Below are 25,034 nucleotides of genomic sequence, written 5' to 3' on the forward strand. Positions count from 1 at the left end.
GTCACGAGAGCCGGCAGCACTGTCACCTGGCCCTGCCACGTTGGAGGCTGCTCAGGGAGGCTAGCATCCACGGCCTCTAAGGAGGCCTTGAAAAACCAGCCGCAGTAACTTTAAAAGTTTTCTCTCCGGCGTTTATGTGAGGGATTGATGAAACCGGTAAAGTCCTTCTCGGTCTGAATTTTCAGTATTGTACTGCTTAAAGTATGGCACTTCTCTAGATTAAAAAAAAGAAAAAAAAAAGCCTTGTTTCCCTGATTACCGTCTCCAAACAATCCCAGACTGCGAGTGCAGATTTTGCCATCGACCACCTCCCAGCCTGACACAGTCAGCTGGGACGCTCCAAGTCAAGGTGACCCTTTTCCACCGGGAATCAAATCGCACCTTCACTGACACAGTTCTCAGACAACATCTTTAGCAATAGCTTTGTGATAAACCCGCCACCTTCCACGGCTTTGCTGCAGTGCCGCCGGCAGGGACGACACGGCGTGGCTTTGAACCCTGGCTGCTTTCCGCAGCCTGCACAGGCTCTGCCGGAGTAACACCCGCGACAAGCCGGAAACCCCCTCGTAGCCACAGCCAGCAGCCGGTGATTGCCGACTGTGCGAGACAAGCCTGCTCGCGTTTGGTCGAGATCTGTCTTTCAAGCCCAAGAACCCTATAAATAACAATAAATGTGGAAGAAAATCCAGGGTGCATTCTCGGGATGTGACGAACACGTTCACGTTCTCTGTGCCTGCAGAAATACCGTAGCAGTACTAACCCTCCCCCCCGCTGTTCACTGCTGCTGATTCATCCCTGCTCTAAAGGACAGCATCAGCTCTTTGGTCATCATTTCTGGAAGGAGATGGTGTGTGTGTGTGGGGGGGAAGGTAGGGGCAGATGCCGTGCTTGGTATGTCAGGGTTGGAAACGTTTCACTGTAAATTTAAGATCTACTGGAAGTCCCTCCTTATAAATCATCACCACTACCCAGGATGCACAGAGTAGATGTTTTCCATTCCAACTCACCTGCCCAGCTTCCAGGAGCAGATCCGAGGAGTCACAACACCCAAATTTGCCACGTCATCATCTGGCACTGGTTTAATTGCAGCACTTGAAACAGAGAATGCCACACAGGTGACAACGGAGAAACCCTCTCTTTCCGGGGCAGTAGTCCTGCAACACAAGCAAATTCCCACCTGTGAAGGACCAGTGCCCAAATCTCAAGCTCGCCGAGCCATGCCGACTCCATCATCTCTATTGAGTGACGCAGCCAGTTGAGGTGCAGCAGGACAAGGCCACTGAATCCACGTTCCTCACTGAGCTCCTCCTGCAGTCTCCCTTATTTGGCTGGAATAAGACAAAGCAGCCCGAAGGACACAGCAGAGGTTTAGCGCAGTCGGACTACAGGGCTGCAAAACCAGGCTGAGAGCAGGTTTGGAGCAGGAACCAACCAGACCCGCTCCTGGTCAGCCTCACGAAGTGCACTTGCCAGGCAAAACGCCTCCCATACGCCCCACTCCCGCCCAGCCCTTGCTCTCCTGCCAAATTGAGCTACCGTCCCTCCGAACTGTTGTGGGACCTTACCTGGGAGGAGGCAGGATGGTGCAGGTCTAGGGCTGTACGTTCTGCTTCCTACAGATTTAAGGCTTTGCAGGGTCTCGTTCCCTCCCCCCCCCGCCCGCGTTGCTGGGATCCACATCCCCGAGAGAGCGCCGCATGCTTTCAAAATCGTTACAGCTCATCCGCATTTCTGCCAGCCAGCGGCCCCTGCGCTGGGCCGGGTGCCAGCCCAGCAGGCCAAGCAGCCCTCTCTCCCCTCCTCCCTGCGCTCTGAAGAGAGCCGCTGGCGTTCGGCAGCTTCCCACCGGCATCTTGCTGGCCTGGGCACTGCAGAAGGCCTTGTGCTACGCAGGACACCCGAGTTTGGAGCAGAGTCAACACTTCGAGTGCCGTGCAATGCAGCACCCCGCCGAGCTAGCGGGCGTTCAGGCTGTGCCGTGCCCGCAGCTGGCACCACCTCCCCGAGGGAGATGGGTGGCATCCCAGGAACGGAGGTGAGGTCTCGCTCCAAACAGCGCGTTTAACTGCTGCCTTCAGGAAGGTCCCAGCCTGCCATTACCCCACCCGGGAGTTTCACCGGGTAGTAAGTCCACGGGTGAAACAGCTTTCAAAGCCTTTGCAATGCAGTTGCGTTCTGCCAGTTGTTCTGGGAAGAGTTGCACAAACGCCACAGTAGAAAGTCAGTGCCAAAAGTGAAGCAACATAGATTTGCAAACGAGGAAATTAGAGCCTTCATCAAGCTGATTACTGGGCATCTTGGGTAAGGACAGGAGGAGCAATGCAGCACTTTGCTGTGTCACTTGCCAGAGAGTTGTGGCAATGTTCCCAGCACTTGAGCTGCTCTCTTTTGTTTTTTTTTTCTTTTCTTTCTTTTTCTTTTTTCTTTTTTTTTTTTTTTTTTTAGTGAAGCCAATTCTTTAGCCAAGGAAGAATAGATCAATTTTTTCAACGTGAAACGCACCCTGAGCCACTTCCAGGGATGGATGCTGACTGCTGCAAGTAGATCACTGTCCTAAAACACAGGACTCGGAGAGCAAAATAGCTGCAAGGCAAGGAAAAAGCGCCACGGATGATCTTTTGCTTTTCGTTAAGGAGAGCGCACAGGTGCCAGGGCCGCTTTGTTTCGGCCCTTCGGACAGTTAAGTGCTCTGCCACTGAGCTCCAGCCTGCTCAAAGCCCGGGTACCTGCATTAAAGGAAAACGAAGAGCAAGTAACTGCTCAGCACGCAGTGCATGGCTTTTGGTTCTGTTTGCACATGTTTCTGTTTATAATGCACGAATACCACACACAGCCTGTGGGGACTGGAGTCGCGCAGACCAACGGTGTCTTCTGCAGACTGCTTAGGGCACACATGCATACACCTAATTAAGCCATCGTTAAGTCTACACTGTGAACTGCGCGAGTTTAACGTGCAAACTTGCTAGAGGTTCTCCCTGCTGAAACCTCCCTTCCTCTGGCAAAACTGATTTTATTAGATCTGTGAAACCAAACACTCAAGCTGAGAAATTCAAAACCGCAGTAATTTGCTTGGAGAAGACGTTTTCTGCATCTTTTTCTCACTAAAAGGAAAACAAAAACTTTTTACGAGAGGCTACGCGTTAACAAATGGCACCCAAACACGGCCGAGGTGAAAGAGCAGCCCCAGCTCCGGGTACCGGACGGGCTCGGTCAGCACGCTTGCTCTCACCCGTCCCGGGCCGCTCCGTTCTGCTGCTCTTACCTTTATCGGCTGCGGCTGCCGTTCAATTGCCACGTGCTCACGCGGCCGTAGTTTGGCAGCGCGACTCTTCAGCCGTCTCCTTACGGTTTCTTGCAGATCTGGACACTCTCCAAACAGCAGTCAGAGGAGAGGGGAAACCACAAAGCTTTAGAGAAGTTCCACCAATAAATAAAATTTCCAGAGAACAATGTTTGCCCCTAAGTGAACAGATGATCAGAGCTAATAACAGCAGCTTTACAGAACTGCAAACATTTAGGAACCTAATTGAGGGACCTGAAACAAGGCTTAGGCTCTGACAAATTTAATTTCAAGCTAATTGTTTAACTAAAGGCTGTATCCTTTAAAAATGTTTTTAATCACAATATTTTAAAACCTATTTTAAATAAACATATGCCAAGAATAATTTGTTTTCCCCTGACAAGATCATGTCATGCATTTTAGCAATGATTAAGCAGTGCTATTTTCTGGTTTTGCTTTTACCCATAGTCAGCTTTAACAATGAGGAAATTCTAATAATGCATCGTTATAATCAAGGCAACTCTAATGGGATTTCATGGGCTGTGGTTGGCATCCCAAGTACAGCATCAGACAGAAAGGAGAATGTACAAGGGACAAATCTCCAGGACACCTTCAGAATTAGTAACCATTTGGGTAATTATAAAACTCCATCTAATAAAGATTAGGAAACAAGATTAATTTATAAATCAGTTTATTTACAGATTTTATTCTCTTAAAGTACATTTCAGTTACCAAAGATATTTACACTGGTGTACACAGGGACCACCCTGGTTATTTTACAGTTCTAATTACAAAAACCCTACCACATCCTTGGGTCTGTCTACTGTGCAAAGCTGCTCTGCATGTGAACATTAGCTGAAACTGGCCCAAAAACCAAGTTACCAGGTTATTTACACATACACAGTAAACGTGTTTCTTTTTAATATCTCCACAATACAGTACACAGGGAGACGGAGTCTCCCAAAAGGCGGCTTTGCAAATGTGTATCAAAAGGCTCTGCAAAGTCAAGGAAAAAAAACTACTAAATGCAGGTTAATTACAGTATTCCTCTTTTATCTGTATATATTTTTGCATTTAACGTTTAAATTACAAATAAGTTCAACAGTTTGCTTTTCTCCATTTTAGTTGGTTTGTAAACACTTCAGATGCACTAAATACCTTAAAAGATTCAACTGTTTCTCTGCTCAAAAGTATTTTATTTTCCTAATATTCTTAGGGTAGCAAAGGGATATGAAAGTCAGAACTGTACTCAGTTCCTTGCAGAATAGTTACTTAAAAGGTCTCTATCACTGTGCTACTGAAGATCTTCTGCAGGTATGCACTTATTCAAGTATTGCAAAAAGCTAAGGCCACTTTTTCAAGAAAGGAAAGTGAATAAGATAGGACTTTTCAATCCATCATCACACCTTACGAGCAACGAGCCTTTTCTGAAAGGTAAAAGTACTACTGTTCCACAGCTTAGCTCAGGAAGTATCCTGCCGGTGAGAGGGGTCCTCACGCCCTTCATCCGTGAGATCCTGGGCTCGCCCACCTGGCACTGAGATCTTTCTGAAAAGGGAATCTCATCTCCAGTGACGACAGCTGCCACTTCAACCAGCTTACAGGTTTCAAAACAGTTTCTCAGCCGTGATAACTAAGATAAGCAGGGCCCAGGACTATGATTTTGTTCTTACCATAGCAAGGGTTGGGAGAGGGGAGAAATACAGAATTCAGCCTCTGTTTATAATACTCTGGACTTCCCCATGTCTCTTTACCATCAACTTTGGCCTAGACAGACCATTGCTCCACCTCAGTCATCATCAGTTCTAGCATCCAAAGTAACTCAACACACTTGAGGTATTGAGAAGGTAACTCATATACGTTCAAGTCTTTTTAGGGTTGCTCCTATCAGGAATTGCTACCAAAAATAAATGGCGATGTTTGCAAAGGAATAAAATTCCTTTTACACAATTTCCTTCTGCCCAAAAGCTTGTAAAGACAGCTACTGCTGATCCAAATCAGCAAGACAACAGGCATACGATCTCCAGTGGTCCCTGGCACCTTGGCAGGCCAACCGTACACCCTGTTGGTGCACATACCAAAACCAACCATGCCAACCCCGCAGAGCGGCTGAAAACTCTCAGTGATGCAGGGCATCTTTCTATCTCAGCACTAGCCACGTTATCTAGGGAACGGAAACTAACTTTTCATTCCTGTGATACTCAAGCTGCAAACCTACGCTGCAGGTTTCTGCCCTCTTTTCCGTAATTGCTACCTATAAAAATAACAATCATCTCTGTTGAAAAGATACACCCAGGAAAGGGAATCTGAGGCAGTGACCCAATTAGTGACACCGTGCTGGTTAAACGCAGCAGCTTTAGTTTGCCTCTATCATAAGACTTTGCTAATTTCACAGTTCAGCATCATGACACTTTCCGAGGACAAGTGAATCACTTAAGGAAAAAAGCTGAACGATGCTCTATCCACTTGCCTTCTACCCAGCCAGAAAGGCCACTACTGTGGGGCAGACATGCGCATGCCCCATTGGAGGTGTTCCTATGCACCATCACCTCTTCCTTGTTCTTTCACTCACTAAGCTCCCATAGATATGGCTCACCATTAACTCATAACTGAGGTGCTGGCAATACTACACCTGAGAATTTGCTTGGACCTCTGACAAATCCAACGTTTCCCAGTGCTGTCCCTGAAGAATTACCAGCTGTGTGTCATTGTGCAAAATGCAAATATTCCAATGATAGTTTTCCAAAAAAAAAAAAAGTGGATAAGAAAAAACCTAATGGAGAAATAGCAGAGGTATGCCTAGCAGGAAGCCCAAGAAACAAACAGATGAAAAGCTAAAAAGAGATCTCCCCGCCATGCCTATCTTGGGCTACAGCATCTTTGGTGTCCCTCCAAGCAGGCATCAGAGTGTTCCTCTACACTCCAGCTTGTCCAGAGAATCTGACACCCCTCTGGGTGTCGTCCAAGTCAGCAATCAGGACATCCACTATTAAGGCAACATTTGACCCCAGATTGTCTGTGTTTGATCAAGAAAAGCACAAGGATAGGAGGGGCAGATTAGGAAAGAGCACTCTGCAGAAGGACACTGCAGTTGAACTCAGCACCAAACGAAGCACAGAATGGCTGTCTATGGCCTAGGAGTTCTGGGAGAACATGGAAACAGATGGGGCAGGGAAGTTTCACATCTTTTCTTCAGCTCAGTCCCTTCAACTCTCCATTGGCTCTGAATTGGTCGTGAGGAGGCTCCATTCCTAAGTCCTGCTTTTGCTTCCCACCCTCAAGAAGCTGGAATTTTTGTGTGAAGAATACAGACTCTGGAAGTCACCAGAACAGATGCGTGCTCAAGTTCGGCTATCTCAAAATACGAGACAGTGCAGCCTCTGCACAGGACGCTCTCCTATAACCCACTCAATAAATTATCTGAAAATAAATTAAAGAAGAAAAAACCCACAAGCACAAAACATGCAGACAGTCAAGCACTGGGCACTGCTTTCTTTGGTGAATACACTTTTTTCCCCAAATTGTTCAAGTAACGGCTTCTCCGATGTAATAGGTGACAGTAAGGGAGGAAGCTGAGGGACAGAAGGCTACTTTTTTTGAAAAAAAAATTTCCACTCCTGCATGTCACGTGCCTGAGAGAATCCTGAGTATCCATTATCTAGGAGCAGCTGGCACTCCAGGAAGTGAAGAAGTGCTACATGATAGGAGGAAAGTTGTCCACGGGCTCATCTTTTACCCTTGATGTTAGGTGGCCTTTTTCTTGCTCCACCTCTGGACTGAAGCAAGTTACACAGAGAAAAAAAAAAGTAAGAATTCCTTACTTCAATGTAGAAAGCATCATCATCTACTTTTTCAGGATTAACTGGCACCATTATTTGGTACCATATCACAGGAAGAAAGACAAAAAACAGCTTCGGAGAGTACAAAACTAAATGGGCTCTGAAGCAGAAGAAACTGATGCACATTGTTAGGGCTGCAGAAGGAGAGGCGTTAAGACTATAACACTGTTCAGTATGGTAAGTATCCACTTATGACTAAAACCTGACCAAACCATTTCCTCTCCAAATGATGCACATTTCTAAAGACAACTTGAGTACTGATGGCTGACAACCATTCCAGCCAAATAGCCAATATCCCAACTTAACCCAGCCCTTTCAGGGCACAAGCTGAACGTCGAAGCCCCAGGCAGGGGCCACAGACAGCTGCTGACAGTTATGCGGCATACTGCATTGGCACGAGAACAGTCTCAGCGCTCCACAACGCAGCCTCAAGTGAGGCATCAGCTTGTTTCAAAAATAAATCCGGTGCAAAGTCTCTAGTAGAAGAGGATGTAAATTCAGATTCCTTTAATCACATCTGAATTGCCTTTAAAACCCACGCATAGAAGTCCAGCAGCAGTGCTTGCAAGGTGGAGAGTATGTCAGGAGTCAGAAAGGCCCATGACTCAGAGATTATACAGCTTCTAGCTTTATTTTCAGCGCTGTCACACAAGCAGTAATCTCCTCTGTTTCTCATTTATCTGGTTCAGTACATCAACAGTGTCTCTGATTAAGGCCTCAAAAATCCCATCTGCCAACTGCATCTTTACACACAGCTCATCCTCGTCGTAATTCACCCACTGTGCTTCTTCCTCATGAAGTTCCTGCACCTTGGAGGGTAGAAAGGAAAAGACAAAACACAAACATTACAATTCTGTTGCTCTAAGATAATACCCCCTGAAAAGTTCTAGGAAGAGTCCAAAATAGTCTTTATCTGCTAACACCACAATTGTCTTCATAGAAGATTACCGGAAACACTTGGAATAGCAAAACAAATACAGATCTACTCAAAGCAGGTTACTGCACTGCATGAACACTTTCTACTTTCCACCATATTATTCCTTTTAAGGGAGTTCCTATTCCTGCAATAGATTTTTACTTGAAAGAACTCAATTAATGGGATACGATGAATCATTCTTGACCAATGAACTCTATTAAAAAAAGAACACACCCCCAAAACCTTTAACTGCATATTTGCAAGAAGCAACTTTAACTGGTTGCTGTACAACAGTATTATAACCTACTTGCACAGAATATACTACTTTTATAAGCAAGAAGCAACAATTGGATTTGAGAGCATTATTGCAAATTGAACTTTGTGCTGATTACAGCTAGAACAGTAACTCAACAGGTATTTATCTCCTTCTATTCCTAAGCTGTTGATAAAAAAAAAAAAAATTCCTCATTTCACCGCTTGCTGGCAAATAGATGCTTTACTAACAGACAGGAATATATAATTTCATTCAGCAGAACAAGTCTTATCAGGCATCTCTCCAAATCAGACATCTCCAGTTAAAATTATCACTAAAAACTTGTTTTGACCATGTTGCTATTCATTCAAAGCCCAAACCTTCTCAAAAGAAGAAAGACTGGGCACAAATATCACTCATTATATTTAAAATGCCAAAGAACGCCTGCCACAAACTCCTCCATTGCTAAGTCACCTCTGACCATAACTCCTAGACACTGAGCTCTAAAGAGACTGTAAGAGCTATAGCTCCTATATGCTCTCCCTCCTTTTAGTGTGAGGTTCAAGTGCACAGAAACGTGTCTATTTTAAGGGTGATAGCCACTGTTGCAGAATGATGATTCAATAACCCCAGTGCAGTGTGAAGGCCCAAAATCAGGCTGCCATGAGAACCCCAAGGAACTGGCACCGCTTCCCAGGGTTTTAGCCTTTTGTAAGGCCTCAGTTACACAAGCGCTCTCCAGCTGACAGCTCCTTTCTCTTTCTGTTAAGAGAGTTTGGGAAAAGGGGCAGGAACCTTGTTCTCAAACAGCTTTGGAAGAGTCACACTGTGTGCTTACACATCTCCGCGCTACTACTGCTGTACAAAACACAATGTTTTGTTTATGTAAGAAAGGCAAACATTCCTCTTTGTCACAGCCCTCATTTCCCATGCTGCTGTCAAAGATGAGGTGCAATGGTTTCGTTACATTTTTATAAGCAAGAAGCAACAATACTAGCAATCAAAATCGAATGTATGTCACAGGCAAAAAAAAAAATAGCTTGCAATGTGACTGCCAACAGTCAGCAGATAAACAGGCATGTGTGTGTGGACGTGAATGTCCAAAATTGAAATTCTGAACCCTTAAGTAAGAGTCAGTTACTTACTAGCTGCAGCTGGTATAGGCTGTTTGTAAATTCTGATAGCCCCTAGAATAAACAAGAGTGGCATGTCCCAAATCCTCCCATTAATAAAGAGACATGAGACAGAAGCACCAGTTAGGAGGTGGATCTGCACATAGACTACTTAGATGCAGAAAACCGCAGATTTGGCTTCTAGAAAGAAGAGATGGTGCTGAAAATAAGGGGTCCCGAAAAGCAGAAGCAGTCTTGGAAAGAAGGAGGCCCAAAAAGGGAAGGTGAAGATTCTGCCTTGAGGGAAGATCCTGGAGATCAGGGAGATGGATGGAGACAAATGCTGGGGGATGCCCAGGGACCTTGGCCAGTGATGCCCGAGACTGGTAACTGCAAGCAGTTGCACAGCACCAACAAAAGCAACTTTCTGCCTGACCTTACCAGGTCAGCAGCAATCTTCCTGCTTGAAAGGCAAGCTGAGACCTGGTAAATGTAAGTAAGAGTGAAATAATCAACTAGGGTAAAAAAGCCATTTTCTTGGTGGTTCTTAAGTAAACTCCAATATCCAGATCCCTGTGAGCTGTCATTTATTCTCTCACCTGTGACAACCTGATGAGACAGTTCCTTCACTCTGCTTGGGAAGGAAAAGAAGATACATGGGACGATGAAACTCAAGAAAAAGGGAGAGAACAAGGTAACTCGATAAAGGCAGAGAGAAAGGCTGGGTGTTAGACAGCAGTAGAAAGACCAAGGGGGGAAAAATATGTATCTATTGGTATCAGTGATTAGTTTTCTCTTGCCTCTACCATTCTTCTGCCCTTTTCTTTCTCCAAGGCACAGAGCAGTTTCCTTTGGTACTAAGAAGGACTTTTTTGATCATACTCTTGGAAAACTAAGAGAACGTGCTATTTGTAGCCACAGGCAACTCTTGCTAATAGCGTATTCAGAATATGCGTTGAAAGAGTCATGCTGCTTTGTAGCCTTAGCTGCAGACATCTGAGCTGAGGCAGTTGCAACTGCTTTGACTAGGCAACACTCGATCTATTTGTTGCATTACCACAAAACACAAGCGATGGAGTCACAGGTTGCCTGTGTTTGGTGAATACACTATCTTGCATGGAAGTGGGCTTTGCATCACCTTCAGCACATTCACAGTATTTAAACTCTTGCACATTCTCATGACAAAAGAAATACTTTATATCAGGAAGTAAATTACATTTAAGGAGTTACTAATTCATGTGCGAGGTTGAAAGTAACTCAAATGCAGAAGTAAACTAGTGCCCTGGAAGAATGCTCATAACAAGAAGGCAGACGGGTACATTTTGACAGTACTTTCAGATTTTTGTTAATCTTAAGATGCACTGCCATGCATATGACCAGGCTTTGTTTCTCTTCTTACTACTGCATTTCCCACAGGTTTAGATCTTGAGAGCTGCAGAAGTGGGCTTCCAATTAAAGCCGGTCTTACATGAAACATCTTAGCAGGGGTCAGACTGCACAGTGAGAAACATTTTAGCCCTTATATCAACAGCCCAGAAAATGAGGTATTTTTCGGTAGTCTGTCAGCAGGCATCTCAAGCGTGAAAATTAAAGGCATAGGTCTGGCAGTATCCCAAGAGCTTTGCTTCCTCTAAATAATAATAACGGGGAAGGAGAGCAGCAGCATGGCAGTTTGGTCTAGTCCCATGCAAGTAAGTCCATGCAAGGAGTTTTGACTGAAGACCCAAGTGGGAAAAAAGTAAAATAAAATAAAACACAGTAGAGAAAATCTATTGCTAACACTTGCACTCAAAGATGGAGACATGAGGAGTCTCCCTGTAGTTTAAAGACATTTTTTGAAAGGTGTAAAGAGCAATGAGGTACCCAAATGCAGCACCTCAACTGATGTGCACATTTGAGATTTTTCCACAAAGCAGAGAAAAGATAAAAGGTGACAACACTGAGGGACATGGGAAGAAGAAAGTAAACATTTAAACATCTTAAAATTTGATTTCAGACAAAGTAGCTTTTCATAAATGTGAATCTCCCATGCTTGTTTGCTGAAAGCCAAGATTTGCTGAAAACGTTAAGAATAACTGGAGCAACTATCCAACAGATCAGAGTTTCTGTTACGAAATTTCTTTACAAATGCTTTCTGAGAATGATGTCTGGTCCACGTTAACAGTCAAGTTACCTAGTGCTAAAAAAAAGGGGGGGGGGATAGAAGCTGAATTTTTCATCACTGGCAGAAAAGGATTGCTAACAACGATGTCGGTGTAAGAGACAGCTGATTTGAAAACAGAGAAAGGTGTCCAGCTACCTAGTATCTTAAAGAGATTTTAATAAAAAAAATAAAAGAAATTGAACATCATCTCTGTAGGTTTTCAGTTAGAAGTTTCTCTGGCTTGCAGTTTACATTACAGCACAAATTTGGTAGCAGTGCTACTGGGACTGCCCTATCCCTAAAGCAAAGCATGTGGCAGGTTTCACAGAGTTATTCCCAGCCTTCGGCTAAATTTTATTACCATATTCTTGTGAGAACAAAATAAGAATAAACACGTTAAACTATTTATTAGAGCAAACTAGTCAGAGCTGCATTAATCTCTGATGTCTGGGTCTATATGCAAATTGCAGACTAGATTGTCTCAACTTACTGTATCCCACTGTGCAAATTTTCAAACTCATTTCACCTCAAGCACTTTGGATGCTTTCAGCTGTAACAAATTTTTCCAGTTGGGAAACTTTCTTTCTGTGTATGGTTCACAGAAATTAGGAGTAGATGTCTTAAACTGGTACACAGGCATAATGGTTGTATTGTTAGTTCTCTCGGGGATCTAAACTTAAGACTATTTTTTGTGCATTCTGTAACAGCTTCCACATCCCAAAATCAAGCACCCTAGAACACACAGGTCCTGTTTGTAAACACTTTATTTATATACAACTCAAATCAACCCCCTTGGAAAAAGCTTGTGTCACTTTCCGCTGACGAGCAATTAAAAGACCGCAGAAGCTACGGCTTGAAGTTACGTATGTGTGCGCACGTGTGGAATCAACTTCAGGTATAATTAAGTAAAGCACGATGTTGATGACAACTCATGTTCCCAAGCACAACCTTCACTAGCATTATGCCTGATAAAGGTATTAATCATCCTGTAATACAACCTAGTAAGTAATTTTCAAAGGTAGTGTACAACCAGACATACTTTATCTTACGTAAATTTTTAACACTGGAACCGTGTCTCCCCCAGTGGCAGTCTGCATTCCCTAGTTAATGCAAGTATTACGGGAAGAGAAGCCCCGTTCACTGCTTAGCATTGAGGAAACGCTTAGCTGTCAGTACCATCTGGCAGACTGGTTACGTTACATTAAGGAGAATAACTTTCTATACAGTCTCTTTGCGTCTTTGCTATTTTAACCTGAACACTCCTGTAGCCTTTCAGTTGAATCTGGTCAGCCTTCTGGTCTGTTACGTTCTCGGTATCGCTATCTCTAATTAAACAATATTACTTCAAAATAAAAGCGTTTTTAATTAAATGTAAAAAGGAAAACACATTCCCATGCCAAAGAAAAAGTCTGCCCTCTTTTTCATCAAGTATTTCAGTGCTTCGTGCTGTAAATTCATGCTTCAGACCTTTGGGAATGCGTAGATTTCTCCTCCTGTCTAATCAGTAGGTATGAACAGCAAAGTCACTTGAGCACCTTACTTCACTGGCACTGGATTTCTCTTTTTGTCAACAGGGTGCTCTCTAAAATTAAATATCTTCCATTAAGAACTCATGTACACATTCTATTTTGTAGGCAATATGATCAAATACTGAAAATACAATCATGTGTCATATTTTGATATGGAGACAGTATCTGATCATTTTATCAGCAAACAATATTTGACACTATTGCTTATTTTTAACCACTGACCAGTATATGATCCACTCTGTCCCGTTTCTTCCGCCCAAATTTCATCATCTTCTGCCAGTCTGTTCTGTGATTAGGTTCCTTCCTCAGACTGAACAACTTCAGCACTTCAGCTGCAATGAAGCTCTACAGAACAGAAAAGATGAATTGTTATCATATTTGAATACAGAAATGAATTGTATGCACAAAGTACCTGCCATGAAAAGTCAGACTATGGAATGTTTCAGTTTAGCCAAGGGACATATGGTGCAGGAAAAAGATTTACAGTGGAAGTCTTTGAGGCAGCATTACATAAGCAGAACAATTATTAAACATAGAACTGAAAAAAACAAGTGATACTCATTGCTGTAGTGATCTTGAGAGCAAGAACTTTCATGTAAAAGTTTATTAAACAGGAGATTTTATGAAAATGCAGTTTATGAGAAGACATCAGAGTAAAGTAGGTGGGAGTCTGGTGTCCTTCCTGTCCTATGGCCCTGTTCTCTCCTCCCCTCCTCTCTTCCACTTAAAAGTCTTCGGTGGGGGGAGGAGCAGGGGCAGGGGAGATAGAGATACTATTTCTGATTTTGAGAGTTAACATGCATCTTCACAGCAGCTAAATGAAAATACAGTCCAAGGAAAGGAAAAACAAACAAACAAACAAAAACCCCCAAAAAAGCAAAAAAAACTTCCAAAGAAACAATACAGCTGAGAGTTTTCATTTATGTTCTGGTAAGCTGTATGGAAGTGCTCTGTAGAGCACTAAGAGAAACAGTTTTTCCCCTAATGTCCAGTCCTGAGGCTTAACCTAGCCCCAGTCAGGCTTTAGCTTTTTGGAATTCTCTGTTTTCTTGAACACTACCACTGGTAACAGGAGACCTAATTTGGCTTGCCAAATAGAGCAGTGGACTGTGGGTCCATCTCAGCAACTCTCACCATCCTCAGTGAGGTTGGCACAGGTGTGTCTGAGCACAAAATTCAGCTCATTCCATTTGGCCCAATCCTGCAATTCAGTTCATGCCAATATAATACAGAGCTCCACTGAAATCTTCTAAAGCAGCTATCTGTCAGCATACCAGTTTTGTATGGACAATCAAGGTTGTAGAGGACTACGGTTTAAAAGCAACTAGTGTCAGCCAGAAAGAGAGGAAGGCAAATCTGTTGAATAAAAAGGGCTGTTTTTACAAACTCCCTTATTACAGATTTCAGTTTGTCATCTCATTTCTCTTCTCAACTCTTATCTTACTGGATAAATCTGTTACGATCTTTTAACCTTCAGGCAGGCAGCAGTACAAGATTTTTCATCTTACTCCCCCTATATAAGAAAGACTTCCTACCTTGATTTCATCCAGATCATTTGGATCCTTCACTCGGCGAAAGTAAGCAGATGTGATCCTACATGGTTTCATCCAAATAGGCTGATTTAGATTAGGATCTTCAGCAAAGATTTCCCCGAAGATCTCTCTTGTTAAGTCAAATACCGCCTTAACAAAGAAAGAAGTAAAAACTAAAGACTTCTGTTGCTCACAGTAAACATTCAAAGGGCAAGTATAAAAAACCTTAAGAGAGTACCTTTTTATAAACCTGCTTGTTTACCATCTCCATGTCCTGCTCTTTGGTGGTATCACTAAGATCCATAGGAAGGCTGAAACTTTGAAGATCATGACCCAGCTCTTTCAGTTTCCAGAGTTCCTCAGCTGCTGCATGTACCATACCTTCTACCTCCACTGCAGTATGAGGGACTGCCAAAGGCTCCTCACACGGCTTTGTTGGTACTTTCTGTGGTTCTACCTTGGCCAGCACTGCTGTTTCTTCAGCTTGCTTCTGCTGGACTTTACGGGAACTCAAGCCATAGTCCTCATCAAACCAGTCTTGATCATCTCCCAGCACACTCAGGAACTCCCGATTGAGCTCCAACTCTGCCAGTCTCTTGGCAAGTTCTTCCTGACCACTGGCACCAAACACTGGGCTCTCCTGTGGATTAAAAGCAACAGAGTAAACATAAAAATGGTGACACACTGTTGTTTATCAGACATTCAACATAATCAGATTTTTAAAAGCACTCCAGTTGGCAAAATATACACAAGTACTCTACAGTAATTCTCTAAAACACAATAAATAACCCACAGTAAAATCAGAAATGTTTCAACTCAAACACCTGGGTTTTCCATCACTCCTAATGAGTGCTTTCAGAAGGTCCCTTTAGAGCTTAAAAAAGAACTGTGTGTTCCTGCTCAGTCTGTCCTTAACTGTTTATGAAAGGCTGGGCGGTTTAAAAATTGAAAATGTGACATATAACTTATTTCAGTTACCAACACTCTCAGTCAGATCTAAATCAACAGCCTAAAAGCTTTTAGCAGGTGATGGCTGTTTCAGTGACTGAGCCAAAGCTCATATTGGTGAAACGAGTTGATATTTTCTGTGATAATAATATATTGAGATCAAGGGCATAGCAGCCAGGTTTACTGGGATCTTCAGCAAAGAGGCCAAGCCCTGTATCTGTATCATTAACGGCTGCTCTGAGGAAGCTTGAACTTCCACTTTCATGATATATTAGTTCAGTGGATAGAGCAGTCTGACAACTTAATGATCTCTTCTGTAACTAATTATGTTAGAGAATGATTACTTCATATGGAGAGTAGGCAGAGAAGTTTACAGTCCACCATACTTGCACATTTTCAGAACGAAAGAATGAGTGTAAGGATGAAATATGAATTTGAATATGTAAGCAGAAGGCAATCTAAATGAAATAGTTTTCACTTTCTCATGCGCTAAAATATGTCTTTCATACAACTCAAGAGCTACCAAAGCAAGCTGTGAAATGGGATATATGCAAGAATATATATGTAGACACGTACACACATGCACTCTCCACATCACCAAATACAAATGGGGGGGGGGGGAAGAGGGGGAGTACCACACTGCATTGTTCAGATTCAAGCATCATTAATGAAATCAATTATCAGCTCTTAAAAATCAGTGCAAAATATCCGTTACTCACTGGTCTGGGACACATGTCTGGGGAGGAAAGTTCTTCTCTTTCATCTTCCAAATCAGAACTTAGAAAGAAGTTATTCAGACCATCAGAAATCAGCTTTTTTGCATGCTGGACCGGGATACTAGGTTCTTCCTTCACATCACAGAGCTCTTGGTTGCTAAGCTGGATTTTCTCATTCCTGACCTTCTTTATGTGCTGCAGTTGATTGACTGTGTCTTTCACAAAATCTCTGAGGAGACTGTCTGTCAGCAAACTGACCTTTTCTAGTTGTTGTTTTGACTTTTCTTCCTCTCTAAGTGGTAATCTAAGCTGGGCTTCTAACTGGTTCTTCTCTTTGGTTAGCAAATCCAGAAGTGGAGTTGAAGGCTTCTCCAGAATTCCAGGTGAGAGATCATCTAACTTTTCAGCACATTCTTCCCCCAATGTCTTCTGCCTCTCCAGTTTTTCAGAAAGAAAATCTGAGATGTCTTCCAAACGAGCAGTGGAAATCTTCTCCGTGACACCAGAAATAGGAGGAGCAAGGTTGGCTGCCTCTTTTGCAGCATGCTTCAGATAATCCACCACAGACTGTTCTTGGGCAAGTGATTCGATAGCTAAAGAGACCTCCTTTATGTTGCTTGCTTCAGAACAAGAATCCTCATCTACCCTTTCCCCAGCTGAGGTCTCTAAAACAGTGGTATCTGCAGGACCTTTATCCTGAGAATAGTTCTCTGTTGCATCTCTTTTCTGGTTTTCTTCCTCTTTGCCAGGTTTGGAACTTCCTTTCTCTTTCTGCTCAGATTTGTGTTGCTTGCCCAGTGTATCATCAAAAAATGAGTCTTCATCCTTATTCGTGTCTAAATGGCTATCAATACTTTCTGTAATATGGGAGATTTTTTGAGGAGGAGCAAAAATGCCATGCTTTTCTTTGCAAACAAAATATTTTATATCATCGTAAGTTCCGTTATTGTTTCCTTCTGGTTTATCCAACTCCACACCAGCCCAAAACCCTTTGGCAAACTTGGTCAGACCTTTGAATCGCAATGTTCCAGGTTGGACTTTACTCACAAGTACCCTATCACCAATATTGAAATTTAGCAAACTCTCTGTTTCTTCTAAGATTGAAGCAGAGGCCCATGGTGGTGATTCAACAGTGGCCTGTTCTTTCTCCGCATTTCTGTGTTCATTAACTTTTATAAATTCTGTTGGTGACTTAAGTTCTAGTAATCTCTCTGAATGCATGCTGCCAGAGAGGGAGAGAGATCTGTCACTGAGGTATTCACTGATTTCACCATCACTGCCAAGGCTGGTGGACCTGCTTCTGTTGGTCTGCGTGTGGCGTGACTGCTCTCTCAGAGACCGAGTGTCCGCTTTTGGGGAGAGCAGAGACACTTCAAAGTCATCTTTGTAATCTTCCACAAGAAGTGTTTCCTCAATTGATGCATCTTTTCTGGAGAAGGATCCCTCAAAGTCTTCAAGGTATGATTGCTCTTTTTGAGTAAAGGCTTGTTCTGAAAGCAGCTCATCTTTATCCTCAGCAGATTTGCTCAGTTTGTGAGAAGATTCTTCTGCACTTTGTCCAGTTTTGGTGTCTTTGTCTGTCAGTCTCTGATCTAAAATTTCTTCTGTACCTAAGATTTCTTCTGTACCATGAAGACTTTCCACAGTCAAGCCAAAAGATTCCTTCTGAAACTTTTCATTTTCAGAACAGATGACTTGCTTTGGAAGGATGTCCAGTGAGCTCTCCTGCTCTTTATCTAACATCAACAAGACATCAGAATTCTCCAAAGGCTTATCATGAGACTCTTCAAGCTCATATTCTTCCGATTTTATGTATTGTATGTCTTCCTGTATCTCAGATTTATGACTGAAGATAGTTTCATCACTGGATGTATTTACCATATTGTTCACAGACCCACGGGATATCCTGCTAATATCTTTTATTTCTTTGAGAAGAGGTGACGAGGGCACATTATCTAAGGAATCACCAGATTCTGCTCTGGACCTCCTTGTTGACTTCAAAACCAAGGACGATGTTCGAGAAGGCTCTTCTGCATGAACGTCTGTTGCAACCATCTTCTTGGAGTGAACAGAAATAGATCTCTCAGTCCTTGATGATACAGCATCTTGAAGAAAAAGAAAAAGTGAATCATAGCAGACAGTATAGCCTGCATTGTCTTATGAAAAACTGCAACCATAGGCAACAAAATTAACATCAAGGTTTCTATGCAAAAGGATAGAAACCACTGCCCTGGAAATACATACTTCTAGGTTGTCCAATGAATATGGGCGACATTCTTTCAATTCAAGGGCTCTAGTACTTTCTTCCCATTTCCTTTCTTACACTAGTATTTTATAATATCATACAATCCCAAGATAAGGGCTTAGTTATTTGTTTGGAAGTCATATAAAACCAAGCAAGATTAAAATGGTAGATAAGGATTAGATAATGATTGGCAGCAAAATATTGAAAAGTATCTGAAAAATACCTACTACCAAATATCTATTCCTAAAGCTTTCATTATTTTTGGTTTCCTTCAACATATTTTTCTCAAGGGTAAAGGTACAGGAAACAAAGAAAGAAAAAAGGCTGTCATGCCATTATGGTTTCACCCAAACCTCAACAAGAACAGTATTAAATACTGAATATTCAGGAAACAGCAAAAGCAACAGCCTACTGAATGGAAATAATAAAGTGTGAACAAAAAGCCAATCACCTACTGTAGTTTTAGTTTTAATTATTTTATAGATATAGGATCTTCCATCAACAAATTTTTGGATTTTTCTCACTACGGAATTCCTTTAAAATAAGTGAGCCAAAGTACTGTAAGGTTTTAGAATTTTCTGAAGGGGGTCAAATACCACAACTTAAGAACCTCCGCCCCTGAAATACTGCAAATAAGTGCAAACATGAAAGAGTAAAAAATATAACCAGTGCATTATGGTTTGATCTATAAAGTCTGCATGCTCTCTTAAAACCCCTTCTTGAACCAAGAAGGAAAGTTTAAAGGCTGAGACAGTCATCTGAGATCTTTATCTGTAACATTGATTCTTCTAGTTACGTACCTCCGTGCTCTGCAATGGATTCCAGAGATGTTCTGGATCGGTCCGATTCAGTCAGTGATTTCCAATTCTTTGCTGTCTCAGGCCTAAGGTTGAAAAATCAAATTCAGTGAAGCATGGTTAAAATAGACTTTTATTAAAGATAAAAATGGAAATACAAGCATCTACGATTATAAATACCACACTAACGATAACATAATGTAGCATGCCAAGAAAACAGAGTGAAGCTCAAAAATAAGCATGGGCAGAGAGAAGGGTTTGGTGACTCCTGGAATGGGCAACTTTTTCAAAAAGGTTAGTCATGAACTTTTGCCTTTTTGCAGTTAAAAAGAATTTTTTTAAAAAAAAATTATTTACTTAAGCACATTAGAACTGCACCATCTGCTGGAGGAAATGAAACACCTGGAAAACATATGAATTACTTAAGTTTGTTGAATTATCTACCTTTTAAAATGTAAGATCTAAGCCAGATTTAAGTTGCAAAGGTGAATAGCTTGCACACAGCGCAGCAAGCAAGATGAGTGACCAAAATGGGAAGAAATTCCTTCATGTTAGTAACTCAAAACACCATTTGGCACATATTTACACAATCAGAAATTACTTTTCAATAGCAATTTGAGAATAGGACTTGAAAGACAGGGTGGGACAGAAGTGAGATGCATATGATTACAGGGGCAGTATATATAATCTAATTTGTATGATTATAGGGGCAGTGTATCTACTCTGTTTTGGGTCTGGTAAGACCAGCAAATATGATACCAGCAGATAGGAGTGGCTACCATCCAGAGATTTGAAGAGAACAGCAGCTGCCAATCATCTTGCAGTATAGGTTTCCGCTAAAACAGCATTCATTGATGTTTCAGAATAATCTCAGTAAAAAGAAGGAGAAATCCCAGTTACCTATGGAGTGGTGGTGCCTTGATCTTAGGTTTTTCAGCAGCTGAGGATGGAGTTTTAATCTGAGGTTTGGCTGTGGGCGATGTCTCCAAATCTTGGCTCAGTTCTGCTTCGGTCTTCTTGATGAACTCATCATATGACTAAGCATGAAAAACAAGTATGGCTGTTAATCTCCTAAACTACAACTACAATTCAGCAAACAAAACCTATCACACGAATACAGCACAGCCTCGACTACTCGAAGGATGCTGCTTTTATGTAAAGCAACATATTTATCTTCCTAAAATTCCACAGTTGTAATTTGTTATTCAAAGAGAAATATTAAAACTTTCAGATTCACATTAGCATTACTCTTCAATCCTAGCTAGGTTGCTAATGTGCAAAAATAGACATAAACCACCCGAACATTGCTAGTATCCTGTTAATGCTACAAATTTTAGAAGAAATAACATTTTTTCCTCACAGCCTCTGGTTCATTACTGCAAATGGTTAAATGGGCAGAATACAGTCACACTCTACCACAATAAATCCTTCACAGCTGTTAATACAATATTCTATTAGCAACATCTGTAGTATAATGATTTATCCAAGGCTAACAATTTGACTTTTTGACACTTTGACACTTTGCCCTTCTTCCCTCTGTTCCTAACCTCTAGTTGCTTGATCAAACTGGCCTCCTGGGCTTTCAGTCTCTCCTTTTGTCTCTTTTTCTGTTCCTTTTTCAGCTGATAAACCACAGATTTCCTTTTTCGCAGTTCATCCTTCAGGGCCCTGATCCGGCCTTCAATGTCACTCTGGTCAGACGTGGTTTCTGAAAAAGCTTAGTTTTAGCCTTTCGGTAACTTACACGCTGCAGAAGAGTGTTACTCAAAGCACTCAATAGTCATTTAGTAAATACAAAACACTGTCCAAGTGAAATATCAAAGAATTTAATTTCAGTAAGTTAATCTCAACATATTAAGACTTCTAAAGCGGAATCCCAAATTCATAACACTACTATATAATACAAGAAAGAAAAAATCTTGCATCTTATTTAATATAGAGAAGAGAGAGAAGGGCTCTGATACATGCAGTAACTTATTAGCAAACTTGTTCATGTCAGCTGGCCATACTCATGCTGCTACCTTATTAACTCCGTATCACACCAGCGGCTGCAGAAATTAACATTTTCTGATGTATTTGAGAATATGACAACTAAGAAATGCCTAACAAAAATGTATTTGAAAGATTTCTGTAATCACCACATAGGGTGTCAGGCTACACTGTACACTTTACTGATAAGCATTTCACTTGGAATAGCAGACTCCAAAAGCAGATTTGGATTCCTGCCAATTTAGATTTTCCAGACCAAACTAAATGTATTTATGAGAGAACTGACTGTGTGACAGTAGGAAGGAGAGTCAATTTGAACAATGTAGACATTTTACTGTTTGCAAGCCTCTGGATGTCAATTTGTTAAGGGTGAAGGAGGAAGCACTGAGTTAAGACACAAGTTGGACTACCAAATGATATCTCATAAAGCTACTTGGCCTCCAAGTTCAGTTTCACAGATCCTCCTATGATATTATTAGTGACTACAGCTATTTCCTATCTGAATAAGCTTTTCTGATTTTTTTTAAAATAATTTTTCTTAGTAATTTTCATAAGGTCTATTCTGCTCCCCTCTATCCTCAGAACTCCCTCCAGCCTGGCCTGCCAATCCTTTTTATGGCTTCCTGCTTCTGTTATCTTGGGACACTGTTCCCAGCTCTTAGATCCATTCTCCACTGAATAATCACATTCTACCAGTAGCTCTGCTACTTTTATTATTACTGTTCTAACGACCTCTGGGTCTCTTGGACCTCTCAGACCTTATAGAAAGACTGCCTCGGTGTCTCATTATTTATTCTTCCCTACCCATCTCATTACGTCCATTTGCTTCTCATTTTTTAAATTTACACCAACATAGAGCAAAATAAGATCCTGGTGCCAGACAGGTGCTGCCACAACTAAATATCAAAAACTCTTCAAAATATTTATCTGACATAGTCCTACTGGAATCTTCTTCCTGTGCCTGATGTCCCCATTCCTCTTCTATAGCAGCCAGCTCCTAACCAAAGTATCCATGCTGGTTTGCCTTCCTAATGCTGTTTCCTGGACCAAAAAGCTTAGGTGTTCATAAACCCCACCTGCTTCCCTAAAATGTCTAAGAAAATAAGTTACCATTACTATCTGGTCAGCTAGCAAGAGCAGCAGGACATTTTGCTAATCAATCTCATTTCACAAAGCAACAAATAGCAATAATGAAGGATTTCATCAATTACAGCTGGTAAATACAATCAAACTACTGTATTCTTTTTTTTCCATTAACATCTGTTGTTAACCATTTAGAGAACTAAAAAAACAAGCATGAAAAGAATGGAATCTCATTTACTAATCAGGAGTACTTTATGATGCTACTGCAATTTAACTCCTCATCTTGAATGGTAAGTGATCACTATGTGATTATAGCTTTATTGATCAAGTCATAAGGGAAAGATCTGCATATGCTTTCATCTTTGTTGACTGTGTCTATGCAAGGCAGTGACTTCATTACTACTCAGCAACTTGGAAGATTTGTCTCCTTACAATGAAATGATTCATTGGGAAATCAGCACCATTTCGATCCACCTTTCCTTCCTTGATACATTTACCTACTGTTTGAAATGATCAAAGAGTGCAAATTCTTTATTTTTGAAAATTTACTTTCATCACTGCTGCCTGTACTTTTCCTAATGGCTTCCTTGTCTGGTTCCTCAGTTAGAGCTTGAAGATAACTTTATCAAGTTGCTGAATGCTTACCTGTGTTGCAAAGTGCCCTACAGACAGAATGTCAATACCAGAATGCTAATACAATGCAGTATCTAGCTGTTACGTATTCATTTCTATAGCCGGCAGGAGAGCAGTTGTCACAAATTACCATTTTGATTGGACTTACATACGTACTACCAAAGAAACAAAATAATCTTTTATGTTGTTTCTTGGGTAATATGTAAGTCAGTCTTTTATGAAGTCGGCTGTATCAGGCACTAAAAAACCCTGAGATGTATATATGCTAGCAAAGTTATCCAGCAATTATGGGCATCAGCCAGTACATGCAATAAAATCACCAATTTTTTCTCCACTGAAAACTTACTAATCATTTAGGGAATAAAAATAAATAAATAAATAAATAAATAAAGCAGAAAGAAAATACAAACTCATTTGTAATGAGAAGTATTTTATGATGCTATCAAAATTGTATTGTGGAATACAAGATGTTTTAGAAGCTAGAAGTACAGAAGAGTTCAAAACAGACTACACAGTTTAACAGAGTGGATGGTGGTGACCCTCGCTCCCTGCAAGTGTGTGTTCAGAAAGCGTGGGAAGCCACGTGACTAACAGACTGGAAGAGCATATCAGGGAAAGGATCACTCTGTACCAGTCCACTTTCAATACTCTTTTCCTCAGTATTTATCATTAGCCAATTTCGACACTGGGTTAAAAGACTTGGGATATGAGACCAAACAGTAGTTCCTGTATTTTATCACTCAAAACGCAATCTTAGGCCCTACTTTACTGCACACAATTCTAACTCTCCTCCAAAAATAAAGACAGATTCATTTGCTTAGAGGGTTTAGAATGACACAGATTAAGTACAGTTAACAATGCACAGATATTTCTGAATTTCTTTTCCCAGGTGCCTAAGAGAATACCTTTTGGCCACAGCATCATGGAGATTTAGAACACAAAGAAATAAGAAACGCTCGGTAGTTTTGCAAGACTCAGCCTGGCACACCTAGAACGTCATTCTTCTGATGAGTCTTGCAGGCAGACTGTCCTGTTTGTGAACACAAAACTTATGCATATGTACTGAAGTGTCTGTTAGCTCTGCACACACCAGTGCAGGTTCAACTGGCTCGCTTGTACCGCCGTAACAGCTATACTGCTTCTGGAGCCAGGTCGTATTCAGAAGGATGATGATCATGTTTGCAGGCTGCTGAATCTTTTTCTTAAAATAAGTGGGATGAAGCTAACCTGGTATATTTAAATTCTAAAAACATCTTGCCTATCAACTCTTATCTTCATCATACCTGTTTGCAGGAACCTGAATTGTTTTCTTAAAAAAAAAAAAAAAAAAAAAAAAAAGAGAGAGAGAGAGTAATAAATAAACCTCCCTAAGCTTAAGAGATCAAATGACATCATGGGAAAACACTCACACAGGACCCCAAAATCTGACAATCTCCAGGAATTTGTTTCTCCCTGCTCCAACCTAGGTCTGTGAAGTCTACTCATCAAAACAAGCAATCTTGAAAATGCAATTTAAACTCAAGCAGATATTAAACTTACCTGATTGTGTCATAGATAAAGATTCATCAGACCAGCTGTTAGATATCTGATGAGACTTTACAGGTGAACGTAGCTGCCCTCCAACTCTATGGCTGCTTTTGCTGGAATCTTGCTTTGATACAGATATGCTGCTTTTAGGTGGAGACTGTTTAAGAAGAAAAGGACAAATAAATAACTGTTTGTAGCAGTTTGACAGTAGGGGTTTATTGTCGTCAGGAGCTAATCACACGGAAAGGACATAGCCTGACCAGAGAACATCTCATAAGCAACAGTACTTAGCCAAGTATCTTAAGAACCACCTAACTTAGTTTATTAGATATCAGAATAAAAATACCCCAAAGAGCAATAGCTAATTGTTTGCTTGAGTCCTGATTTCAGTAAACTTTAGATTAGTCTATTACCACCTAGGTGAACTGACATGCTTCTGACTCACAGGTATTTGACACAGTTGATGTAATCATATTTGGTAGCAGCTAAGAA

General features: G+C 41.4%; 1 protein-coding gene across 7 annotated transcripts in view; it reads right to left on the minus strand.

Moving 5' to 3' along the window:
- Positions 1-3,954: 3,954 nt before the first annotated feature.
- Positions 3,955-25,034, minus strand: part of CEP350 (centrosomal protein 350) — a 75,968-nt gene continuing 54,888 nt past the window's right edge. For 5 of the 7 annotated variants that reach the window (XM_062582009.1, XM_062582006.1, XM_062582008.1 and 2 more), the window contains 9 exons: positions 24,555-24,699; positions 20,858-21,027; positions 20,211-20,347; positions 19,314-19,396; positions 16,272-18,373; positions 14,843-15,244; positions 14,608-14,754; positions 13,295-13,417; positions 3,955-7,928 (listed from right to left, as the gene is read on the minus strand). In XM_062582009.1, coding sequence (XP_062437993.1) covers positions 7,764-7,928; positions 13,295-13,417; positions 14,608-14,754; positions 14,843-15,244; positions 16,272-18,373; positions 19,314-19,396; positions 20,211-20,347; positions 20,858-21,027; positions 24,555-24,699 — 3,474 coding nt within the window. In that variant the 3' untranslated portion in view covers positions 3,955-7,763. The remainder of the gene's footprint in view (positions 7,929-13,294; positions 13,418-14,607; positions 14,755-14,842; positions 15,245-16,271; positions 18,374-19,313; positions 19,397-20,210; positions 20,348-20,857; positions 21,028-24,554; positions 24,700-25,034) is intronic. The other 2 variants (XM_062582010.1, XM_062582012.1) reach the window with 1 other exon arrangement.

This window comes from Rhea pennata, chromosome 8, assembly GCF_028389875.1.
Source record: "Rhea pennata isolate bPtePen1 chromosome 8, bPtePen1.pri, whole genome shotgun sequence".
NCBI classification, from domain to species: Eukaryota; Metazoa; Chordata; class Aves; order Rheiformes; family Rheidae; genus Rhea; species Rhea pennata.